Source organism: Vicugna pacos, chromosome 5 (assembly GCF_048564905.1).
Source record: "Vicugna pacos chromosome 5, VicPac4, whole genome shotgun sequence".
NCBI lineage: Eukaryota > Metazoa > Chordata > Mammalia > Artiodactyla > Camelidae > Vicugna > Vicugna pacos.
This window is the reverse complement of record NC_132991.1, coordinates 43,643,371-43,665,574: the sequence shown is the minus strand read 5'-3', so window position 1 is coordinate 43,665,574 and position 22,204 is coordinate 43,643,371. Positions and strand designations below refer to the sequence as shown.

Below are 22,204 nucleotides of genomic sequence, written 5' to 3'. Positions count from 1 at the left end.
ACTCGTTAGAAATAATAACAGGGCAGTTATCAAACACACATTTTAAAGGAAGTTTAAACTTAACTGGAACTATAGTTACTAATGAACTCAAGAAGGACTGGAGAGGGAAAAGTACAACTATGATGGAATGATGTAAGTTAATCCTAAACAAGACCATTTATATATCCTATTTATGACCACACAGGCTTTTAGAAGGTTTTTTTTCTTTCCTTAAAAAATGTATTGTGAAACATATATTGGCATTATCTTTTCATCTCTTAACTTAAAATATTCTTCTAGCTTATTCTGGACAAGTCATTTCTTCCCCTTCAAGCTTATTCAATTAATGGTATAAAATATTTTTAGGGAATTTTGCATCAATCAAAGGTCCATAACTTGAAGGCCACTAAATGCCACAAATTATTCCTGCTTATTTTATAAGTTTCATTGCCTTTAGTCAGCTGTTCATTTTACTTGGGAAAATAGTTCCCCAGACTTATAATGGAGTTGACATCCTTCCTTTCTGGAAAAATGCAATCGTGTGTTCATTTTGAATTAATCACCTAAATAGCCACTCTATAGTTTATTGGACTTTGACAAGCATACTACATCCTACTAGTTACTAGATAATGTGGTTTGATTCTCAATTCAGCCAAACTTTGCTGGTATAACATAGTCTACATACATATAGTATCTCTTGAAGCAGTCCCACTCCAGAATCACAGATGTCTTCTATAGAGTGTGGTTCTGCTTTAGAGAGTTTATTATCTAGCTTTACACACACACATACACACACACAGCTTTTACTTGCGCCCTATCCCTGACTAGTAACACACTGAGATCAGCTGCAAGGTGTAGCTGCAATATCAAGTATGGAAAACTGGAGTTTATATGACGAACTACTGAAGGGATAAGAGTTCCAGGCTTATCTTCAGGAAAACCAGTTGTGACAGATTATTTCTCATAATAGATTAGCCTGGAAAAATGAGAACCAGGCATAGACTCACAACACATACTACATTGTGTATTTGTTTCCCCAATTTAGCCAAATATATTTATAGATATCTATGTTTGTCAAAATTATTTCAAGAAGTGTATAGCTCAGTGGAACACCTGCCATGTTGCACCAGGGGTGTACTGCGTAAGTGGAGGCCAACTTTGACCACGATGGAAGGGCCTGTACTGTTGGTGGGTGGAGGAAATGCCAACCTTTGATGGCCTTCTCCACTTCTCTACCACCTGACCACCAATGCTTCAACTGTATATTGAAAGACTAACCATTGGTTCACACTTACTGCTCTAGCATCATTTCATCATAACCTTAGCAGTTGCCACTGAGATTCACTGCCTTAAAAAGTTATTGAAAAGGCCTTTTCTACAATGTGTTCAGGAAAAGCACAAGCCAGAAACAAAGGAATCTCATTCCAGGTTCTCCCCACTACTCCCGACCATCTTATCAGTCACCAGGCCCTGTACATTGCACTTGTAGCCTCCCTATAGGAATCATTCCATCTAACTCACTGCTTTTTTTATTCTTATTTTTTTACTGAAGTGTAGTCAACTTATAACGTCAGTTTCAGGTGCAAAGCAAAGCAGTTCAGTTATACGTATACATATATATATATATAATTTTTTCTATTACAGCTCATTACAGAAAAATGATCTCACTACTTTAATTCAGGCCCTTATCAACTCTTGCCTGGACTATGGTGACAGCTTCTCCACCAGTCTCATCTCTGGTTTTGCCCTCATCCTATCAATTCTCCACATGGTAGCCAGAGAGAATTTTCTAAATGAGCGTGTCATTCCTCTGCTTAATATTTTCACTGGTTTTCCACAACTTTCAGAAATAAGATGACACTCTTCAGCTCAGCACACAAGGTCCTTCCTGATCTGACACCTATCTACAGCTCATTGCCTGCTGTTCCTCAGAGCTCAGCCTGTGCTTCAACACACAAACTCCGTCTGTCAGCCCTGAAGAACCATCTCAGGCTCCTCTTCTCCTAACCTCCCTAACTCATAAGTGCAAGTTGAATGTCCTAACACTGGGCTCCCATTTCAACCTCTACATATCAACATAATAACAATTATCCCACCTGACAGCAGGTATAGAATCATATTCATCTTTTTATTTCTGTGGCTTAGATCAAAGAAAATGATAAATGAGTGTATATTCAAGAAATGAACAAACCTTTTAGTTGCTCTTGCTCAAAAACATCCACCAACACCCCCAATTCCTTTAGAAATTACTCATTGCTAGATGAAAGCCAGCTAGTCTAATAAATTAAATCTATCTAAGTGTTATCTATCTTGAGGAACATAAGGTTATGTAAATGGCAGGCTTTTCAGAGATAATCCTAAATCAGCAAGGGAGATGTTATTGGTGTGTCTTTCAGGAGGATCAGATAGACTCATTTATTTCACAAAGATTGAGTCCCAGCTATGTTCCTAGTCCCACACCATGGAACAATGACAGCAAGAGGCTTAAAGACAAGGCTGTGAGAAGTTCAAATTCCTGCCTCTCACTTACAGATGGGCTGCTGGGGTGCTGCTAAATTGTAAAATAAATGTTTATATGATATCTGTGTAGTAATTGAGAACTGTCTGGAGATCTGCAAAATCACAAAGAAAAATTGCAAATAAAGAATCTAAAATCTTGGCCAGAATAAAACACAAATGGTTATTTCTTCAAAGACCAGTAATCAGAACGGTAATTTGCTAAATAAAATCAGCCCTGCCAGCCACACAACATGATTAAGGAAAACCACCAAGAAGCAGGGTTAGATGTCTGCTATGACTAAAAGTTTGTGTCTCCCCAAATTCATACATTGAAATCCTAACCCCCAATGTGATGGTATCTGGAGCATGGCTTTTGGGAGGTGATTGGGAGCCCGAAAAGGGCTTTGCACCCTTATTAAAGAGACCCAGGGAGGTGAGGGTAGCAAGACCCTTGTCTGTGAAGCAGGAAGCAGGCCCTCACCAGACACTGAATCTGCTGGCACCTGAATCATGGACTTCTCAGGCTCTAGAACTGTGAGAAGTAATTGATTGTTGTGTAAGCCACCCAGCCTATAGTATGTCTGTTACAGCAGCTGGAACAGACTATGACAGTGTCTAATGACTTAAGTCAAGAAACATACGTTTGCCATGGCAGACGACAGAGCAAGGTGGTTCAGGGGCCACACTTTTCCATGAGGAAACCCCGTGTGGAATCTTGGCTCCTGGCTGTGAGTGTGGGCAAGGCACCTAAACTCTAGGAGCAGCAGTTTTCTCATCTGTGAAATGGGGATAGTCTGCTATTTCACTCACAGAGATCCAATATAAAAAAGATTAATTTTATCTCTAGTAACTTAAGGCTATATACCATAAGAGAAGAAGCTAAATAAAAAGGAATACCCCAACACCCCAACCCTGTCAAACCAATGTTTCACAAGCAGGTTTTCTTTCCTTTAAGCCCCATTTCCATGCTCCTGTTACAGCAGCTGGGAGAAGCTGGTTTTCTCTGCAAACTGGAAAACTCTTTTTCTTCAGCCAAGAACTTGTGTCTGAGATCTAAATCTGATTTCACAACATTTGAAACAATAGTTCTGGCAGCTCAATACATCAATCTTGGCTCTTCCTCCAGGATCATAGCAGTGTCTGAGTCGCCTTAATCCTCTTCCAAATTAGTTAAATTAGGTTTAGGTGGATGAAGCATTTACCAAATACTCTCATGTTCAAATAATCCACATCACCTTATAATGAGGACACTTAAAAGAGCTAGATTCAGGAAGAAAAAAAAACCAAAACAACAACATATGGTATTTTTTTAGTACCCTATTGAATTCTAGAATTTAGAAAATAAAAGAGCAAAACCTTTCCACAACTCTCAGTTTTCTATGGATCACAACTGAAAACAAGATAACCCAGTTTGGTTTTTGAGAGTCTCTCTCTCTCAAGGTCCCCGGAAGGAAATGACTCCTCTGTTTAGGGGTTAACACATAATTCAAGTGCTGCGTCGTAGCTTCCAGGAAAACATCCTTCAGAGGCTGTTGGTGATTAAGTACGTGTCTTATTATATAACAGTCTTTACTGAGACATCAACCATATTAGTATGAAGAGAAGAACATATTACGTGAATATTGCTGGAAGTTGCATTTTTTGATGGCAAAAAGCAAGGCTGAGACACTGACTTTAGGTAACTTTTGGAAAGATGAGTGAAGAGCCGTGAGGAAAAGCTAAATACAGACAAAAGGGGAGCTAAATACAGACAAGAGGAAACAAAGCTGGCACTCTAATGTTCCTTGGAATAATATTCAGGTCCCAGGTATAGGTATAACGATTAACAAACAAAACAGTGACGTTCACAACTTAATGAAGTTTCAGAATTAAAAAAAATTTTCCCCCTCTCCTCCCATCCCCTTCAACACCAAGGTTCTGAAGGGAAAAGTAACAGACTGGATGTCTTAAAATACCTTTGGATATTAAACACCAACTTATCTAATAGGACACATATGTCACTGACTTCATTTGTGTAGGCCTTGTCCCTGGCCATCCAATTTTTTAAAGAAACAGTTAGCTGGCTTTGTCAGCTCTAGTATCATGACCAGATTCCTACTACAGTAATTGCATTCTGGAATTTAAATATCTAAGTTTTTGAGTCCATGGTCCACAGAATTTTCACAGCCTCCATTTATGCCTTAACCCTAATATTCCAAGATCCAGCTGAAACTACTGTTGAGAATCATTGTCACCTCACTGACAAGCGAAGGTATTTCAGGGACAAAAGCTCTACCTTTGCAAATGTGGGGAGGCAAGTTATAGAATACAAAGCTGGGAGCTGAAGGCTTCAAGAGCCATGGTTCTCATCTCTTTTCTGAGCAAAGAAAGATCCAAACAAAGTCACACAATAGCTAAACCAATGCCATCTGTGTGGAAATCATATTTTAAACACAAACAAAATCAAACACTCCATATGCCCTCACTCCTGAACATTTGCTAGAACATTTCTGAGTATTTATTGTTGGAGAGTCGGTGTGGTCAAGCAAAGGAAGCAAAAAAGCCCAACGGGAAGGGGAGTCCCCTGGACCCCCGCCACGTCCTTCCTCCACACTCTTCGCCTGTTAGCACCACGCATGCCATGTGTTCTATCTGGGGATGAGACACTCTTTCTGCCTCTGTTTATTCACTCATAAAATAATTTTACATGTCTTTTGGAATTCAGGGATCTCTGCAAAGCAGGTTTGTAAAGCAGGCTTGCAGCCTTTGCTATGTCGTGATACACACAGGAAAATGATACTGTTTCTGTGGCACAACCACCGAGGCACTTCGGGCACCCAGTTTTGCCCTACTGACTGCTTCGATATCTTGGCACAGATGTAACCCCACCCACAATCCACCACGGTACCACAGTGCATCTCTTGAAGACCTACTGTAAAATGCATTTGTTTCTGGGTGATGTTAATACTACCACTTCTTTTAAAAGCTCCTAAATGGAATATGAAATTTTTATTTGCAAGCACATAAGAATGTGCATGACACTTCATCATCGCACTCCTAAATCTCATCAAGCTTTTCACAGCTTGGGTCTGTGTTAAGACTACTGAAGACTTTACTTTCCAAATACTTGTAGTTACTTCTATTCCCATAAGAAGCAATAAAAGGTTTGGTTTTCCTTACAGTGACATTCACGTTGTGACTCTGGCCAGGCGTTTTTTAACATTGGACTTTCTGCCTGGAGGCATCTGAGCATTCTGAGAGGAGAGGTTGGCAAGTCATTATCTACCAGCCTCAGCCAAAGGCCCCAAACAAAGCATCATTTTGCTGATCAGAAGTGAAGCTCAGTGATTTGTTCTTTGCTGCTCTGATTGGATCTGTACCCTGTTAACTTTTTTAAACATTTCATTACGTGATTTTTTACATGAGCAAATGAATGTCATGTTTTCAGGTCCAAAGAGAGCTTCAAACATTTCTATAAATCCTTTTCTTTGAATCTCCCACAATCTTCAGTAACATCACCTAAAATCCATTGACAGTGGAGAAATTTAACGTTTGCAGCTGAGAAACTGAAAGACATTCACAAAGATCTTATTGAAATTCTTACTGATTTCATTAACACTCATCTAGTTATGATTTTGGTATTAGAACAACAGTTTCAGTAAAATGTATTATAATTATTATTACAAATATATTATTATAATAACCAAGCTTATAACTCAACATCAAGTTTACAACTGAAATCATTTCCTCTTCCTTCTCTATTGCATCATTTTCCTTTTGCTCTTAGAAATAATCTCTATAAAGAGAAGACACCCTCTTCCTGACAATAAATGCAATAAATACAGCTCAAACTGTTGTTTTAGCTGAAGGTTGCTTGCAAAAATTCTACAATCTGTTTCCCACATGCCACTGGGCTGAGTGTCCCATTTAAGACTCTGACAATATTAAAGGTTAGATGGCTGACAGATACCCGTGCTGAAGTTCTAAGGATCTGAGTCTGACTTGGGCATAGCCTGCTCCAGCTCCTCATCAGGTTACTGCTGTCCTCTAACACCTGCACTCAATCATGCCGAGACATGAGGAACGCATGCACTCTACTAACCTTCCTGACTTTCAGGAGGGACCAATAAGACAGCAGGGAGCTAATCAGAAACATATGAGCTTCAGAATTATATAGAGAAGATTTACTTACTGAGAGTGAGCCCCTCTTCCAAATGCCAAACCCATTCACACTTTGTAAGATTTTTTTAAAAATTGAGCTTTCTTTTACCAGTATGATCTGATAACACCACAGATTCTAATACTTTTAATAAGGTCAGTGCAGAGAACTTTAATAAATTAGTCAGTGAGAAAATGCTGTTGAATTAGGATTTTTCTCACCAGCCACTTGTAACTTTCTCCATAAGATAGATGATAATATTTAGTTGTTGGGGTAAGCAGAACTTAGAAAACTTCAAATGATAGAATTCTAGCTAATGCATATTTAACATGAAACTCAAATTTAACTTTATTTTCACTTTATTGCCTACATGAGTCATATGGTAAAAATTCTCAGGCATTTACAATCAGTAAAATAATAATGTCATAGCCACATTCTAACACTCATTTTTTTCCTTAGACACCATGTTATGCACCTACACTGCATTTTCTATCCAAAGAGTCCTTCTAACACAGCAGTGCTATGTCATCCTTCTCTTTGTAACATAAACAGTTAGGAACAAGTCTCAACCAATTTTTGATGCTTTCTTACATTAAGTGATTTAAACACATTCTGTTGGGAATTGCTGAGAAAATAATGAAACTTGCAGAAGTTTCTAATTCAACATATTTTCATCATTAAAATCCAAGCATATTTTAATGCACTATAACCTGCTGATAGGAAGACCAATATTTCAAGTTGTCTTCACTGATTACTGTAGCCAAATTCTTTTGCAACGAAGGTTTGGGGATTTTTCTGGTGTGTTTTGGGAAAAGTGTTTGAGCAGAGGAGGGGAAAAGACTTTAAAGCAAGCTACACCCTCTTTTCAGCAGGGCCTTAGACTATCTCTCCAGACTATGCAAATTTATCTAAAATGATTATGCTTGTCAATAAGATGACCTAGTTTAGTTTTCTCTCACCCAAAACACTGCATAAGCTAAGCAAACCATAGAGCAGTGAGATTTGGTCTACCTGCCCCCTACAGGTTCACTACTAATCTCTTTCTCCAGTCTTGCTTGGAAACCACATTCATTTTGCTAACTGATTTTTACAAAAAAGAAAAGAAACGAAAGACAGATGAGCAGAAAGAAATCTCATCCCTGAAAGTCTCCCACTGTTCTAGACAGATGGCTGTGTCCCATCTTCTAAGCTCAAGTCCCATGGCTAAAGATGTTGAACAGAAATATTTACAACATGCAGCTAAAATACTTTGGGAGACAAAACTAATTTCTCCCATCTGAATTAATTTGTCATTCAATAAACAGTCATTAAGCACCTACTGTGTGCTAGGTACCATGTCAAGTACTTCCCTCTTTCTCTAATTATCTACCAATATCTGCAGTGACTGAGAATAAACATCACTGGGCTCTTTTTACGCTTCAATACAACTAGTCACAGAATCGTGTAAACAGCTTTCAATGTGCTTATCTGATTCTGTACAGAAGGTAAGTTTATGGAGTAGGTGTTGCTGGGACAAATGATATACTGGCAGATTTGCACTCAAAGAGGCTGCTGCCCCACAAACGATACTATGAATGCCCTTGTTTCCTCGTTTTCCTGACACCCCAGGTATTATCTTTTTTCCATCATAGCCTGTTTGATAAGCAAAAGAGAAATTTTCATTTCTCGTATTAAATTTTGAGGTTGAACATTTTGGCATATAGTCATAGGTCATTTGTATTTTTCTTTTTATGAATTGCCCTTTAAAGCTCTTGGTCGATTTCATTCTAAAGGGGTGTCTGGGTTTCTTTTCTTGCAGTCTGAGGTTCTGACAGACAGCAAGTCAGGAGCATGACTGCAATGGAGTAGAGTGTATAAAACCTACTATTTATACTAGGATGGGGGCTCCAGCCATTTCAGCTGGATATTAAAGGAAGAGAAACCTAGAGGACTGAGATACTCAGGCTAAACTTCAGCATAACCTTAGGCTATTACGGTAATAAAACCAATTCTCCCACGCTATTATAAATGCTTTCTGATGTAGTTTATAGTTATATATTACTCTATAATACAGCAGTATTGAATTAATTGTTCTCTTTAACTTTTTCTAGACTTTTTCAAAAGGCTGATTATGAGTAAATTATTGGGATAAAGGATCTGACCATTTTTAAAAGGTCCCTCAATATACACAGCAAAATATTTCTGCACAAAAATTGATCCTTTATACTTGCACTAGCATGTCAGCAAAGTGTGTCTTTTCCATTTCTCCTATTTCTAGACTCAGATCAGAAAGAGCTTTATTTTGTTTGGACAAACTGTTTCCACAAGACACACTTGAATTTCTGCCTTAGAATTTTAAAAGCATCTCTTATAAGTGGTCTTTCTCTTGCCTGCAGGCCTTGGTATTCCATGAAGAATGATCCAAGGCTAAATCTGATCATTCAAGAGGGAATATTCATATAACTTAAAAATTCCCAAGTTCAGAAACCAGAATGAAACTATGCCCTTAGCATATATGCTTGAGGTGATTAAATTCTATCTTGGGTAGACACTACTAGTTGTCTACTCAACATCCATTTTTTCCTGCTTCTTTCCCAACAGAACGCTTATATCGTAGGGGCAACAGTGTGATGAAGTCAAATATGTTTTTTAAGTTCTCCTGCAGATAAAGGAGATGTAAACAGAAGTTATTGCATAGGGGCTCCAGGAAAACCCTTTTTGCTCATTCACAAAGAATGCAGCCATGATGACTGGAGCTCCAGCAGCTATCTTGGAACCATGAAAAAAAAAAAAATAAAGGCCAAGAGAATCACAGAGGCTTGGCCTTGCCTGACATTTTTGATCTTCTGGATCAATAACAGAAACTGCCTACTCCGCTGGAGTTCTCATGACATGAAGACAACATACATTTATCTACTGATGTCACCATATTCTGGTATTGGTTTATTTAAGCAGAGAACAATTCCTAACAGAGGCACTATTTATAAAATATCTTTCAGAGAGGTATTTTTTGTCTTTGTGGGAGAGGGGTGTGAACTTCATATTAGGAACTGAAGTTATGCTGGGTCCTTTAAATGGTGTAGCATTCCTTCCCAGCAGATCCATTCTCCATCTATTTCTACCATGTTCTCTGACTCAGAAGATGACCTGTATGCCTTCCAGTGGCTTGGGCAACAGAGAGCCCTAGCAAGAAATCAGAAGAAAGGAAGAAAGTAAGGGAAAAGAGAGAAAATATTCTCTTATTCTGCAGCTCCTTTCCTGTGGGATTGTCTTGTATGGACTGCATTCTTGATTGAAGGTCATCTCTCTTCTCAAGACCCCTATACTCACATGGCTCTCTCCTTTCGGGTTCCAGATGCCATACCTTTTCCATGCCCTTTAGGTGTATGTGCTAATAGTTCCACTCTCACTAGGCTCCAGGGTACATAGGATTTGAAGAAAGGCCACAGGCCCATACCTGCAGGCCTCCATGTCAAGGTCAAGAGCACTAGTTGTAATAGGACAGGTAAGAAAACACTGTTAGGGCTGAGTGGACCCAAAGAAAGTGCACAAAATGCTAAAATGGGGATAACAATCAATTTCTGAAAAAATTTTTTTTTAATTGGAGTATCTTTGATTTAGAATGTTGTGCTAGTTTCTGGTGTACAGAATAGTGATTCAGTTATACACTATATGTATTCTTTTTCATTATAGGTTATTATAAGATATTGAATGTATTTCCCTGTGCCATACAGTAGGATCTTGTTGTTTATCTATTTTATATATAGTAGTTTGTATCTCTCCCTCCCTTTGCCCTTTGCAAGAAATTCTGAGGTTTTTAAATTTTTTAAAAGGGATCAAGTTGTTTTTCTTTTAAATGAAGAAGGGACCACTATTGGAACCTGCCTTAGCATTTTTGAGAATGACTGCTCTATCTTTTTTGGACTACATGCATGTCTTCTACTCCCAAGGGTTTAGATCCTGGCACAAAAATTGAGTACAGCCGCAGCTTTTAAGGGTTATTTGATGAATTAGAGAGTCAAAAGCCCGAAAGAGAAGTCTGAATGAGAAAGCTAAAACCATCTACAAATATTTGAAGAACTACCACATGGAAAAAGAAATAACCATTTTTTTCTTGTTCAGTACTGGAAGCAAGAAGAAAAATCCTTTTATCAAGCTTTCTAACCATGAAATTGATAGTCTTTAACATTAGTCAGTTACTTTCACTAGCAAAGAGATTCTTAAGCTGGGATGGAGACCCTGATGAAACCATGAAGATGTCTGGGAAGTCCTCGACATTATGTGCAAAATGTTGCTGTTGTGCATTTGCCCATTTTTCTGGGGTTAGGGTGCACGGATCACATTAGTTTCTCATAGGGGCTCTCACAGGTCTGCAAAAGAAAGTGTGAGATCAGCCTGGATAATGATTTGTCAGGAGTGCTGCAGAGAAGATAACTCTAAGGTCAATGCTTATAATTTAATGGTTACAGATAATGCAAGCAAAACCTTTATGTAGCATATATTCAATCCTCTAACCACTCAGCAATTATTTACAGATTGTTCCCTATGACCATATGGGTTAATTTACTCAGAGCAGTGGGTGAGAGGGAGCATCTTTAATTTCTCCTTTAAGGGGCGAGACAATGCAATGTACTTTTTTCCAGTGCCTTCCCCCAGTGTTAGGTAGAAAATGCTACACGAAGTGGGGGTTCCATTAATTAACTGAATAAAAGGATGCAGTCTAGAACAAAGAATGGCAGCCCATAACAGATGAGAAGAGCTCGGTCCCCAGATGGCAACCCAAGCTGAAAATCAGAGGGTAGAGTGCAAGGGTGATGCTGTGAGCTGAACTGCTCTGGGCATGGGTAAATATAGCAGCGAACGACAAATAGAACCGACACTTTGTAATGTGACCCTTGGAGATTTGGAGTGGATCCTTGGGTGCTCTGTCCCCCACCCACACCCCAAACACTGAGACCGTTGGTAACGAGTTAGCATGCCAACTGTCCTTTTGGAGGATGAATCAGTTAAGAGCTGAATCAAGCCTAGAGCTCTTTGCACTTATCTGATTTCTGCACAAATGCAGACTTTGGCATTTAAAGTTGGTGTGTGCTCATTGGGAGAGCCCAGCCATTGTGTCCTGGCATCAAAACTTCTCCTTTGATATCAGGATAGTGTGTAAACTCATCCCTTGAATGCTTTGCAGATCTCTTGCATTGTTTCTGAGGCCTGTTTGAATTTGTTCTTTTAAATAGGCTGCTTAGAGAAAATTCCTGGCACCAATGTAATGAAATGGGATATCATTAATTTCTTCCTTTCAAAAGGAAAGGTCCCTTTGGGACCACTGATCTTCATGTATATTAGGTCAGGCAAACCCAGCCTAATGTCAGGGTAGACTGGTTGTTCTAATTATTCACTATCAAGCAGCCTAACAACCCCTCTGGATAGCGGAGAAAGAAAATGGGGATCTGAGTTGGTGAGAACCCTAAATATTCCTTAAACCATTTAGGTGGATTAATGAAACATAACTCCTTCCCATTACACAAATTGCAAGGCACAGAAAATACCAGCACATTAATCCCAGTCTTCTTAAATGTGGTAAAGGTTCAAGGTGATAAACTATTGAGACTCGTGGTGACATCGAGCATAAACCAAATGCAGGTTGTAGAAATGTTAGTACACTCCATAAGACTCAACAATTGAACAGAAGGAAGGAAGGAGTTGTTAGCTTGAAAATTAAGGACTTTCAGAAGCAATTCTCATTTGAGGAGTTAGAAAACACAGCAGCAGCAGCAGCAGCAGCTAAACACATTAGGTGCTTTCCATATGCCAAGCACTATTCTCCTGTATTAATCTGGAGTCTTATTTTTGAAGGGCAATTCCTGACCCAGAGTCCTCCCAAAGCTGCTAGAGCATCATGCATCATACACACACACACACACACACACACACACATTCTTAGGAATCTAGGAACACAGGCCATAGAGCAGGGAAGTTCAGTGTAATAAAAGGCTTAAATACCAGCAAAGTGCTGGAAGGATGGGCAAAATGTGGGAGTGGAAAGGTTTGGGATGTGATGGGCAGAACTCAGGAAGGCTCTGGTTTAAGATAACAGTACTGTGGCTTGTAGAGGATCAGGTAGTCATTGGGAATTATTTTCAGTTGGGAGAAAAACTGTGGACTCATTTGATATCCATTGCTTATTTTGAAGTTCTCTTTCCTGTCATTATCCCACCTTCATATTCACAGTTTCGTAAGAAATATGTCTGTTCCCTTTTTAAATCCCAAGTAATTTTAATCTAAACCCAACAGCAGTCAGACCTAAATAAAACACTTAACACCTAATGCCAATAATCCCCCAGGCATGGCTTTATGTCCCTTATTTTGCCTTCTTGCCTTTGAGCCTAACCAGGATAGAGCTTGTGAAATCCTAAACTGTGACCAGTGAACAGTCAAATAACTTAAGCATAATGCAGCCGACTTCAGAGTCTACAGCTGAACTACAGCTAAGTGTTCAGCCCCTTGAGGTTCCTCTTTTTTCCTGTCTCTCTGCAGAGCAAAGGGGGAAACATATGGAAGAAGCTAAAATCGCCATCCAAAGAACCATCAAGAATGGCCTGGGTCCTGAGAGCTGTTCCAGAGACATCACTTCCTTGATATTTCTCTACAGCATAGCTCTGGGTTGGGTTCTAGCTCTGGGAATACCAACTAGGACTCAGTTTTCTCATCTGTAAAATGAAAAGGTTGAACAAAAGGATCTCAACCAGATGTCCAGACACAGAAGGATGGATTCATAAAAGGGGATACTGTACAGCACTGAAAATAAATAAATTAATAATATTATGTTAAGAAAAAAAGAAGAAAGCTAGAAACCAAAGAATATACGCTGTGTGGTTCCAGTTATACCAAGTTTAAAAGAAGTCACCAGGAAATTACGACATTTAGGACACATTCGCAGGAAGGTGGGGAGAGTCATCACCAGGAAGGGGCACAGCAGGAGGCATCTGTCTTCTGATCTCAGTTGTAATTGTGTGGGGACTTTATAATAATTCATTACACTGTCCATCTCATTTTTAAACTTTTTTTTTCTGTAGCATATTACATTTCAGAATTTTAAAATGTGTAAAAAACAAAACTACCACAATCTCATGCCACTTATGAGCTTTTCCTGGTGTGGAGAGGAAACAGGCAGAGGGCCAGAAACATCCTTCTGTACTCTTTGTCTGCCCAGTTCCTGCTCCCCCTTCACTTCTCAGGTTTGGTAGTAGCCTGTCTGACCCTTCTCCGCTCCACGAGATCCCGAGAGTATCCTGGTCATAGCACAGCTCCAGGGCTCACTCTTCTTAACCCCCTGGCCAAAGGAGATTGATTTCAGACTTACTTGTCCATTCCTCCCTTGGAACATAAACTCCCAAGCACAAGCCTGGATCTTGCTCCCTTATATACCACCAGCAGCCAGTGTAGCATCTGCCCCTTAACAGCTGACTGAAGCCCTGAGTGAATGAATGTTAAAGGTGCATTTCACTCTCTCCCAACCTTCTTTGAATTTAAACCGATAATTTCTCTCTTGCTAAATACAGTTTTTATTGGACGCATACAGCCCCAGAGTCTTCCTGGTCATTCTAGGAGATCTAGTTACTTAAGCAGCACAAGTAGCGAAGAAACAGGAATGTCAAGTAAAAATGAAAACTGAGAGAAAAACCTTACCATGGTCCTGCACACCATCATATAATCACAGTTTTTTGGACTATGTCTGTCTTGCCTCCTCATAACACTTACACTGATCACACTTAATTTAGGGAACACACTTGTGTCATGGTTCTCATGTGCTCAACTACCGAATAACCAAGTATCTTGTTTTTCTCAGGCTGTTTCACTTTCTTGGATAGAGAGTGGGTGCCATGCTGACAGTCAGGCATATTTAAAAACATTTTTCTCCCTGATTATAAACATGAAAAATTCATTACTGCTACAAAACACACTGTTAAGAGAATGAAAAGATAAGCCACAGACTGGAAGAAATATTTGCAAGAATATGTCTCTCACAAAGGACTGGTATTCGAAATATTCAAAGAACTCTTAAACACTCAAAATAAGAGAATAAACAACACAATTTAAAAATGGGCAAAAGATCTGAACAGACACTTCACCAAAGAAATTTTATACATGGTAAATAAGCATATGAAAAGATGCTCCACATTATATGTCATCAGGGATATATGAACTAAAACAACAAAGAGATAGTACTATACACCTATTAAAATGGCAGAAAGCCAAAACACTGACATGCTGGTGAGGATGAGGAACAAAAGGAACTCTCATTCATTGCTGGGAGGAATGCAAAATGGTGCAGTCACTTTGGAAGACAGTTTGGCAGTTTTTTATAAAACTGAACATACTCTTACCATATAATCTAGCAACAACACATTTTAGTATTCAACCAAAGGATTTAAAAACTTACACCCATATAAAAACTTGCACAAAAAATATTTCTAACAGCTTTATTCATAATTGGCAAAACCTGTAAGTAACCAAGATGTCCTTCAGTAGGCGAATGGATAAACAAACTGTGGTACATCCATATAACAAATCATTTTCAGCAATAAAAAGAAATAAAGTATCAAGGCATGCAAAGGCATGAAGGTACTTTAAAGGCATATTGCTGATTGAAAGAAGCCAATCTGAAAAGGCTACATACTATCTGATTCCAACTATATGATATTCTGGAAAAGGCAAAACTATGAAGATAGTTAAAAAAAAAAAAACCACAGTGGTTGCCAGGAGCTAAAGGAGAGAGAGGGAGGGATGAATGAGTGGAATGCAGGGGACTGTTAGGTAAATAAAACTATTCTGTGTGATACTGTAATGGTGGATACATGTCATTACATATTTGTCAAAACTCACAGACTGTACAACACAATGAGTGAACCTTAGTACAAATAACGGACTTTGTTAATAAAAATAAATCAAGATTAACTCATCATTGTAACAAATGAGCCACACTAATGCAAGATGTTAAAAATAGGGGAAACTGTGGGGAGAGGGAGAGGTAAGGGAGTATACAGGAACTCTGTACTTTGTCCAATTTTTCTAAAAACCCAAAGCTACTAAAAAAAGCATTAATTAAAAAAAAACCCTCAAAAATTTATTACTCCTGATCTTGGAAAACAAACAAAAGTAAAAAGAAGAAAAATCACTCCACTCCCACTACACAACTGTGTATTTCATTTTAAAGTTGAAAAGAATCCTTTAAAATGAAACGAAAGAGGCAGCCAAGGTTAACAGTGAGCTTATGCAGTTTCAAACACATCAAGTAAGAAGGGAATTTAAAGCCCGAATTCCTCTCTTCACATTTTACAGCCATGCCGTCGACATCCAATGCTGGAAGCCAAGTACCCTAACTGGACTCACACGCCCCACCCCAGTGTTGTTTGGCAGCTGCGTTCCTGATGTCCTGGGTCAATGCCAGACCCCAACTTGGCATCCACAAAAAGGGCATCCTGACCTCATGGACTCAGGAAAGCACCGGAAAAGTTCCTGCTGAACTTTTCAGACATGCTTGCAGTAACAATCTAAGCAGAAAGAATGTCCAAAAACTACCCAACTCTGTAACATGCTTTAACGAGCTGCGGGAAGGATTACAGGCTCTCACAAGTCTTTCCATGAGGTATGTGGCCTCAGGAACTGGGGCTAACAAGTGACCTCCACAGCATCTACCTATCAGCCCTCACAGAGACAGCCACTTTCCTCTCCAGCCTCAACTCCTCCAAGGGAGCCAGAATCTCACTGGCTCAGCAGCTGAGGTGCTGCGAGGGGATGCAGTGCCGACTTATGTGGACCACATCCTTTCTTCCTATCATCCACACCCCCAAATTTCAGGGAAAATGGCTTGTCAAAAGGAATCTTTCCCTCTTGGTAGGTAGCCCACAAAGATCCTTCATAAAGCCGCAGTTCTGCGGAGCCTTCGGTTGGTGCACACAGCCATGACTACGGAGTCCCAGGCACTGGGCTTGTGCTCTCCCACCAAGACAAAACCACACTCAACTACCAGACGAGATCTAGAAAAAACGAAGAAAGTCTTTTAAACAGAACAGAGAAGGTGAGGAACTAATATGAATGGGGCTAGGTTAGAAATTAAATTTTCTCCTTCCATCCCTCTGCCCTCATGTCCTCAAACCTCAAATTGTCCATTCCTTATGCTGGCCTTGTCTAAATTCTTCTGCAAAAAGCCAGGGCACAAACATTACGGGAATGCCATACACATTAGAAATATGTGCAAATACTCAGATCTGATGGGCTTTAGAGCAATTTCGCCTTGTGGAGGGCTGACAGAGGCAGCAGAGTTTATAAAATAGAGATATCATTTAAAGGCAATAATCCCTAATAATTTTAGAGACTGAGACACGTTAAAAAGTCTGAAATACTCCCCTCCACCTCCACTATAGCAAAGTCACAAGTAAATGTAACTTGGTTCTTGACAACTTCCTGAGAATTTAATGACACTACTTGAGATAAATATGGACACTAAATGTGCTACCAAACCTGCTTCAGAAAATAACAGCTGCAAAGACCAAGATATTAGAATTGCATTTATCTCTTAAGTGTCTTGTTTCACTTCCTGGCCTGTGGTTGACATACAGTAGGTGCTCAATAAGCATTTGTTGAACGAATAATAGAAAGTTATACATATAAAGTTCACTTTTTCTACTTCAATGTAGTATCATAGAGATAGGGGATGTGGTTCTTAAAGGGCAGTCCCCCAACCAGCAGCACTGTATCACCTAGGAACACGGTAAAAAAGCAAATCTCCCCTCTCCCCTACCTCACACAAAATTGTAAACTGTGGGATAGGCCAGTGATCTGTTTTAACAAGACTTCTGGTGACTCTGACACTTACAGATTGAGAACCAGTAGTCTAAAAAAGATCCTTTATCAAGGAGGTGTTTTTTCTACCTCCCATGCTAAAGGTAGGAATTCTATGCCTGAAATTCCTTTACCATCTCACTGAGAAAAGTCCTGAGAGTGAGGCTCCATGATGAGGGTTTATGGTGAATTCCATGGCACCCAGGCAAGAAGAAAAGATGGATCAGTTCAATGGGAACCAAAAAGAGCAGGGATTCAAAGCACCAGAGACTACCCATATGTGAAGGCCCAAGAGTGGCCTCCAAGTCTTGTGTGTGGCTTCCTGTAGTGGCATTGGGTGTGGGACAGGGAGGCCCAGTAGCCTTGCCTTTGTAGGGTCTGGTTTCCATGTGCTTTCCTGACAGGGATTATGTTGCCTTTGAGCCTCTGTTGTAGAAACACGCTCTCCCTGTCAAATGGGTGACATCTGAGCCCTTTATGATCACATTGGTTGCTGTTTGGCAAGCTGCTTGCATTGCCTTCCAAACACCGTCAGTCAGTGTGAGGTGATTCCGTAGTACAGGTCTAAGGCTCAGTCTTGCCTAATAGAGTGACCTAATTAAAAAAAAAGTTCTCCCCCTATCAATTTCAGCTTTCAGTATTATTATCAGGTGACCACTTGTCCCAGTTTGCCTGAGACAGTCCTGGTTTTAGCACTGTAAACCTACATTCTGGAAAAGCTTCAGTCCAGGGAAGATCGAGATGTTTGGTCACTCTAAGGACTAAGAGTTTCAAGGATGAAATACAGCTCAGGTTTGCTTTCTGATAGCTGAACTTCTGCCAAGATCAACAAAATTTAGTAATGAGGAAAGGGAAGGGAAATGATGAAGTGATGGTATGAGAGAAGCAATTGCGTGAAAGGAAATGTGTATGATTTGCTCAGCAAATCTGAAGAGCTGAAACCAGATCACTAAGGCCCAATGCTAGGCACTCTAGGGGACAGGGGGTGGGGCTCTAACATCCCCCAACATTATGCATGGCCAACTGCCATCCCCTCAGGAGGCTGGTACAATACAGCTTGCTCCTCAGCGCCCTAGAAATGTTCCAGGTCCATCTTTAAAATGCAATGTAGTTAAAGTTACTCTCGGCAAGTGCAATGTTCCAGAATTATACAATTTATAAATACAATTTAAAACTTTTCTGTGGCTCAGTGACTCAGGATTTTCATTTCATTTCTGCTTCCATTATATTTCATCACAGCTTTGGATGCTGAAGAATTTGATTTGGGGACCTAGGCTAAACTGTGAGAAGAGAATTCAGAAATGAAAAGATATGACCCCAAAGAGTTTAAAATCCATTAGGTGAATGAAAATAACTAATACAAGGCAGGATGTGATTTGTACTAAAAGAAAAGTCAAAGGGCTCAGAGGGAGCCATTGGTGGACTCTGAAGAATGGTGAGGACTCTGAGACTGAACAGCAAAGGATGACAGGTGGGGCAGACAGAGCAGCATAAACAAAGTCACAGAGGAGAGAAAGAACACACTGGGCATGCTTGGAGTATAGAGAGTAGTCTGGTTATTCTTAAGCTGAGAATAAGAGAGTGAGATCAGTGGATGATAGAGCTAGAAAGGAAGATTAGGACGAGAACAGAGACAACCTTGTATGTCATGCCAAGAAACATAGAGTTGATGCTGAAACAATGGGGGGGGCCACTGAAGATTATGGAGGAGGAGAATGTTATGATCAGGGCAGGCTTTAGAAAAACTCTTCAGATATCTGTGCTTGAGGAAATATGAAGAAGGAAAAAAATGGGAGCAGGAAAACCACTTAGAATACTGTTTATAACAGTATAAGGAGTAACGGTGATAGTGGCAGACTCAACGGAAAACCATCTAGACTGGAAGGAAGGAGCAATTGTGACAGAAAAGCGTGTATGAACCATTTACAGCAAATCAGATGTGTAACTTACAAGTTTGAATTTGGGGTATACTTTCCTAAAGATGCGGAAAGATGATTGTAATCCAACAAGTCTCTTTAGTAGTTAATTCAAACTGTAATAAATTTTTACTCTTCCTAAACTATCCCACCAAAACTTAATGCTTTACAATAAGAACTTTATATCTCTACACATTTTTCATACTTATAGATTAACTTTGCATTTATATAATATCAACAGTAATAACTATCACTGCAGCAGCTGACATTATAATGCACACTTAACTAAGAAACAAGACACCAAACTATGCCCTTTACTTCTACGAGCTCATTTAATCCTTAGTACAACCCTATGGCTATGAACTACCATTTCCCTCATTTCACATGTGTAGGTATTGAGGTAAGGAGACGTTACATAGTTTCATTAACACTACACAGGAAAGCAGAGATTTGAATTCATGCAAGTCTGACTCCAGAATCTGTCTTTTTGGCTATTTGACCATATATTAAATTTTTCTTTTTACATGTATTTTAAAGTAGAATGCCAAAAGAGAACAAAGACCAGATGGGAAAAATAGAAAACAAACAGCAAGATGATAGATATAAACCAAAATATATCAATAACCACATTAAATGTAAGCAGTCTAAACATCCCAATTAAAAGGTACAGATTATCTGTTTGGATAGAGAAGAGTGCCAACCAAATTCCTACACAATGGATTCTGATTCACCACACTATCTTTTCCTGAATTTTCCCTCTTTTTTTGCACTATTCCTACCCCTACCTCATTGTGGCCTGAACATTATCTGGCTGTGGGGAAAATCTTCTCTTGGACAGGTTTATCATTTTCTGCATAGCCATTTAAAAGATTCTGCTGTAATACACTAATCTTCTACTGTCTTACTCCAAGAGTTTAAGTTCCATATGGACTGAAGGTCCTAACACATTTATTATGCATTTCCCACTTCACAGTCTACAGCTTTTTCACCGAAAAACAGGCTAAGAAGAAATCTGAAGAGACCTAAGAAACTACTGCATATTTCAGAAAAACAAATGAGGTTGACCATAAGTATAATATCACTATTTTATGTTGAAAAGGTTTCTTTCTTTGGAATAGTCCACATTGTGCTTAGTATCTTCTAGTTCATGAATATTTCTTATGATCATGCTTCTATTTTATCTTCCAGAAGTCCTGATTATAGCCACACATAAGCCCCAAGCTGACATTTACCATATTCTGTAGTAAAGAATTTAGAAAAGGGGCCAAAGATGCTATGTCCCAAAGGAGTGTGGCAAGATATCTATATTCTTGCTGAAAGAATGGTTGTGTTGACAAAAGGGCAGAACTACTCTTTGAATCCATATTCCTTACCAAGCCCTAGATTTTGACCCTGAACTATCCGCTCCACTGAAAGCTGGTCAACTGTTTATCTTTCCTTTAAGAAAATAAAGTTTTAAAGCATTTCCCTAATTTGAAGTTCTTACAAGTAAAGGGAGAAGTATGGCCTTTGATATTCATTTTCTTCCTTCAAAAAACTAAACCAGTGGCACAGGTAGGTGGTCAACTGCTACCTTTAATACCAGTCTTGCTTCCAGCCTGTATAGCTTCCCAAATCTGAACTTCTTGCTCACATTAGGTCATATTACTACCTGAGTTTTATCTTCTACACAGTCCTGCCTAAACAACTCATTAAAAAGTACAAAAGCTTGCAAATAGTAGAAGCAGCACATAATTTAAAATGTTCTTACCAGGTTTTGCAGGGGCTCCTCTGGGGGGACTCAGTCCTGGGCGGTCTGGAGCAGCATGGCAAGTCCGAGAAGACAGTGAACCAGTCCCAGAAACAGGGTGCTTCAGAAAGACCCATTAAAAGAAACATTATTTTTATCCTCTGATTAGGCAGCCTTAAGGACATGGCTTCCATATAACTAAAGGACCCTGAGCTCCAATTGTACTGGGGGAAAATCTAAGTATCTTGAGGTCATGTGGGTCCTTTCTTTGGGGCAATTAGTTGCAAAGTCTCAACACCTTTTGCTTCATTCATTTATTTCTTCCTCTGAACAAATCAACCTAGCCCTCTCCTGAATTATAGTCCATACAAAAACAGCTATGTGCTGATTTTCTCTTATACTTAATTTTTATTCCTAAGAAAGAAAAAAGAAAACCTATAGGAAGGTATTAATCTACTTAACATTTCTAAGTACATCATCCAAAGGATTTTGTTTTTTTAATCTTACATATGCTCAGCAGAGTTACTGGCAAAAACTGTACATTTTCTTCATTTCATCCTTTCAACATCAAATAGTAGGCAGCAAAAATTGGATCAGACTTCAAAGCCTGCTGTGGGCTCCAAGTCACAGAGAGACGCCTCCATTTCACATATTGAATTCGAGCAGGATATCAAAGTGCTACCAAAGAACCTCAGGTCCTTACTCAAAAAGAGGCTCTAACATCTGTAGAGAGTGGAGTGCACAGACAAATCACCTCAGGGAGCAGCCAGCATTTATTCTCAGCAGCAAATTTCTAGGCTTTTGATTCTATCTTCACTGTACCTCCCTGTCTCTCTGCTGAACCAAAATTCTTTAGTGAGCTGGGCTTTTGTCTCAAAGACTTCAAAATATCACTAACAGTTCATGTTTGGATGGCCCAACCAAGCAGCCACAGACAGGCTTCATGACCACGGACTTGGATGAGTCTGTAATAAGGATACACAGTTACTTCAGAATCAAGATGACCAGCTACCTTATTTGAATGTCCTGCGAAGACATTGTACCCTTTTGAAGAACTCTGGGCTTGTGAATGCCTAAAAATAAAAAAAATGATAATTTTTAGAACTCTGGAAAATGGTAATG

The 22,204-nt window shown here is 39.4% G+C and overlaps 1 protein-coding gene across 7 annotated transcripts in view; it reads right to left on the bottom strand.

Annotated features, from left to right (window-relative positions):
* Positions 1 to 22,204, bottom strand: part of MYO3B (myosin IIIB) — a 427,394-nt gene that overhangs the window by 53,096 nt on the left and 352,094 nt on the right. For all 7 annotated transcript variants that reach the window (XR_012072650.1, XM_072961115.1, XM_072961116.1 and 4 more), the window contains 2 exons: positions 22,095 to 22,155; positions 21,104 to 21,203 (listed from right to left, as the gene is read on the bottom strand). Coding sequence is in view for 6 of the 7 variants with exons in the window: in XM_072961115.1 (XP_072817216.1) it covers positions 21,104 to 21,203; positions 22,095 to 22,155 (161 nt within the window). In the remaining variant the exon portion in view is untranslated. The remainder of the gene's footprint in view (positions 1 to 21,103; positions 21,204 to 22,094; positions 22,156 to 22,204) is intronic.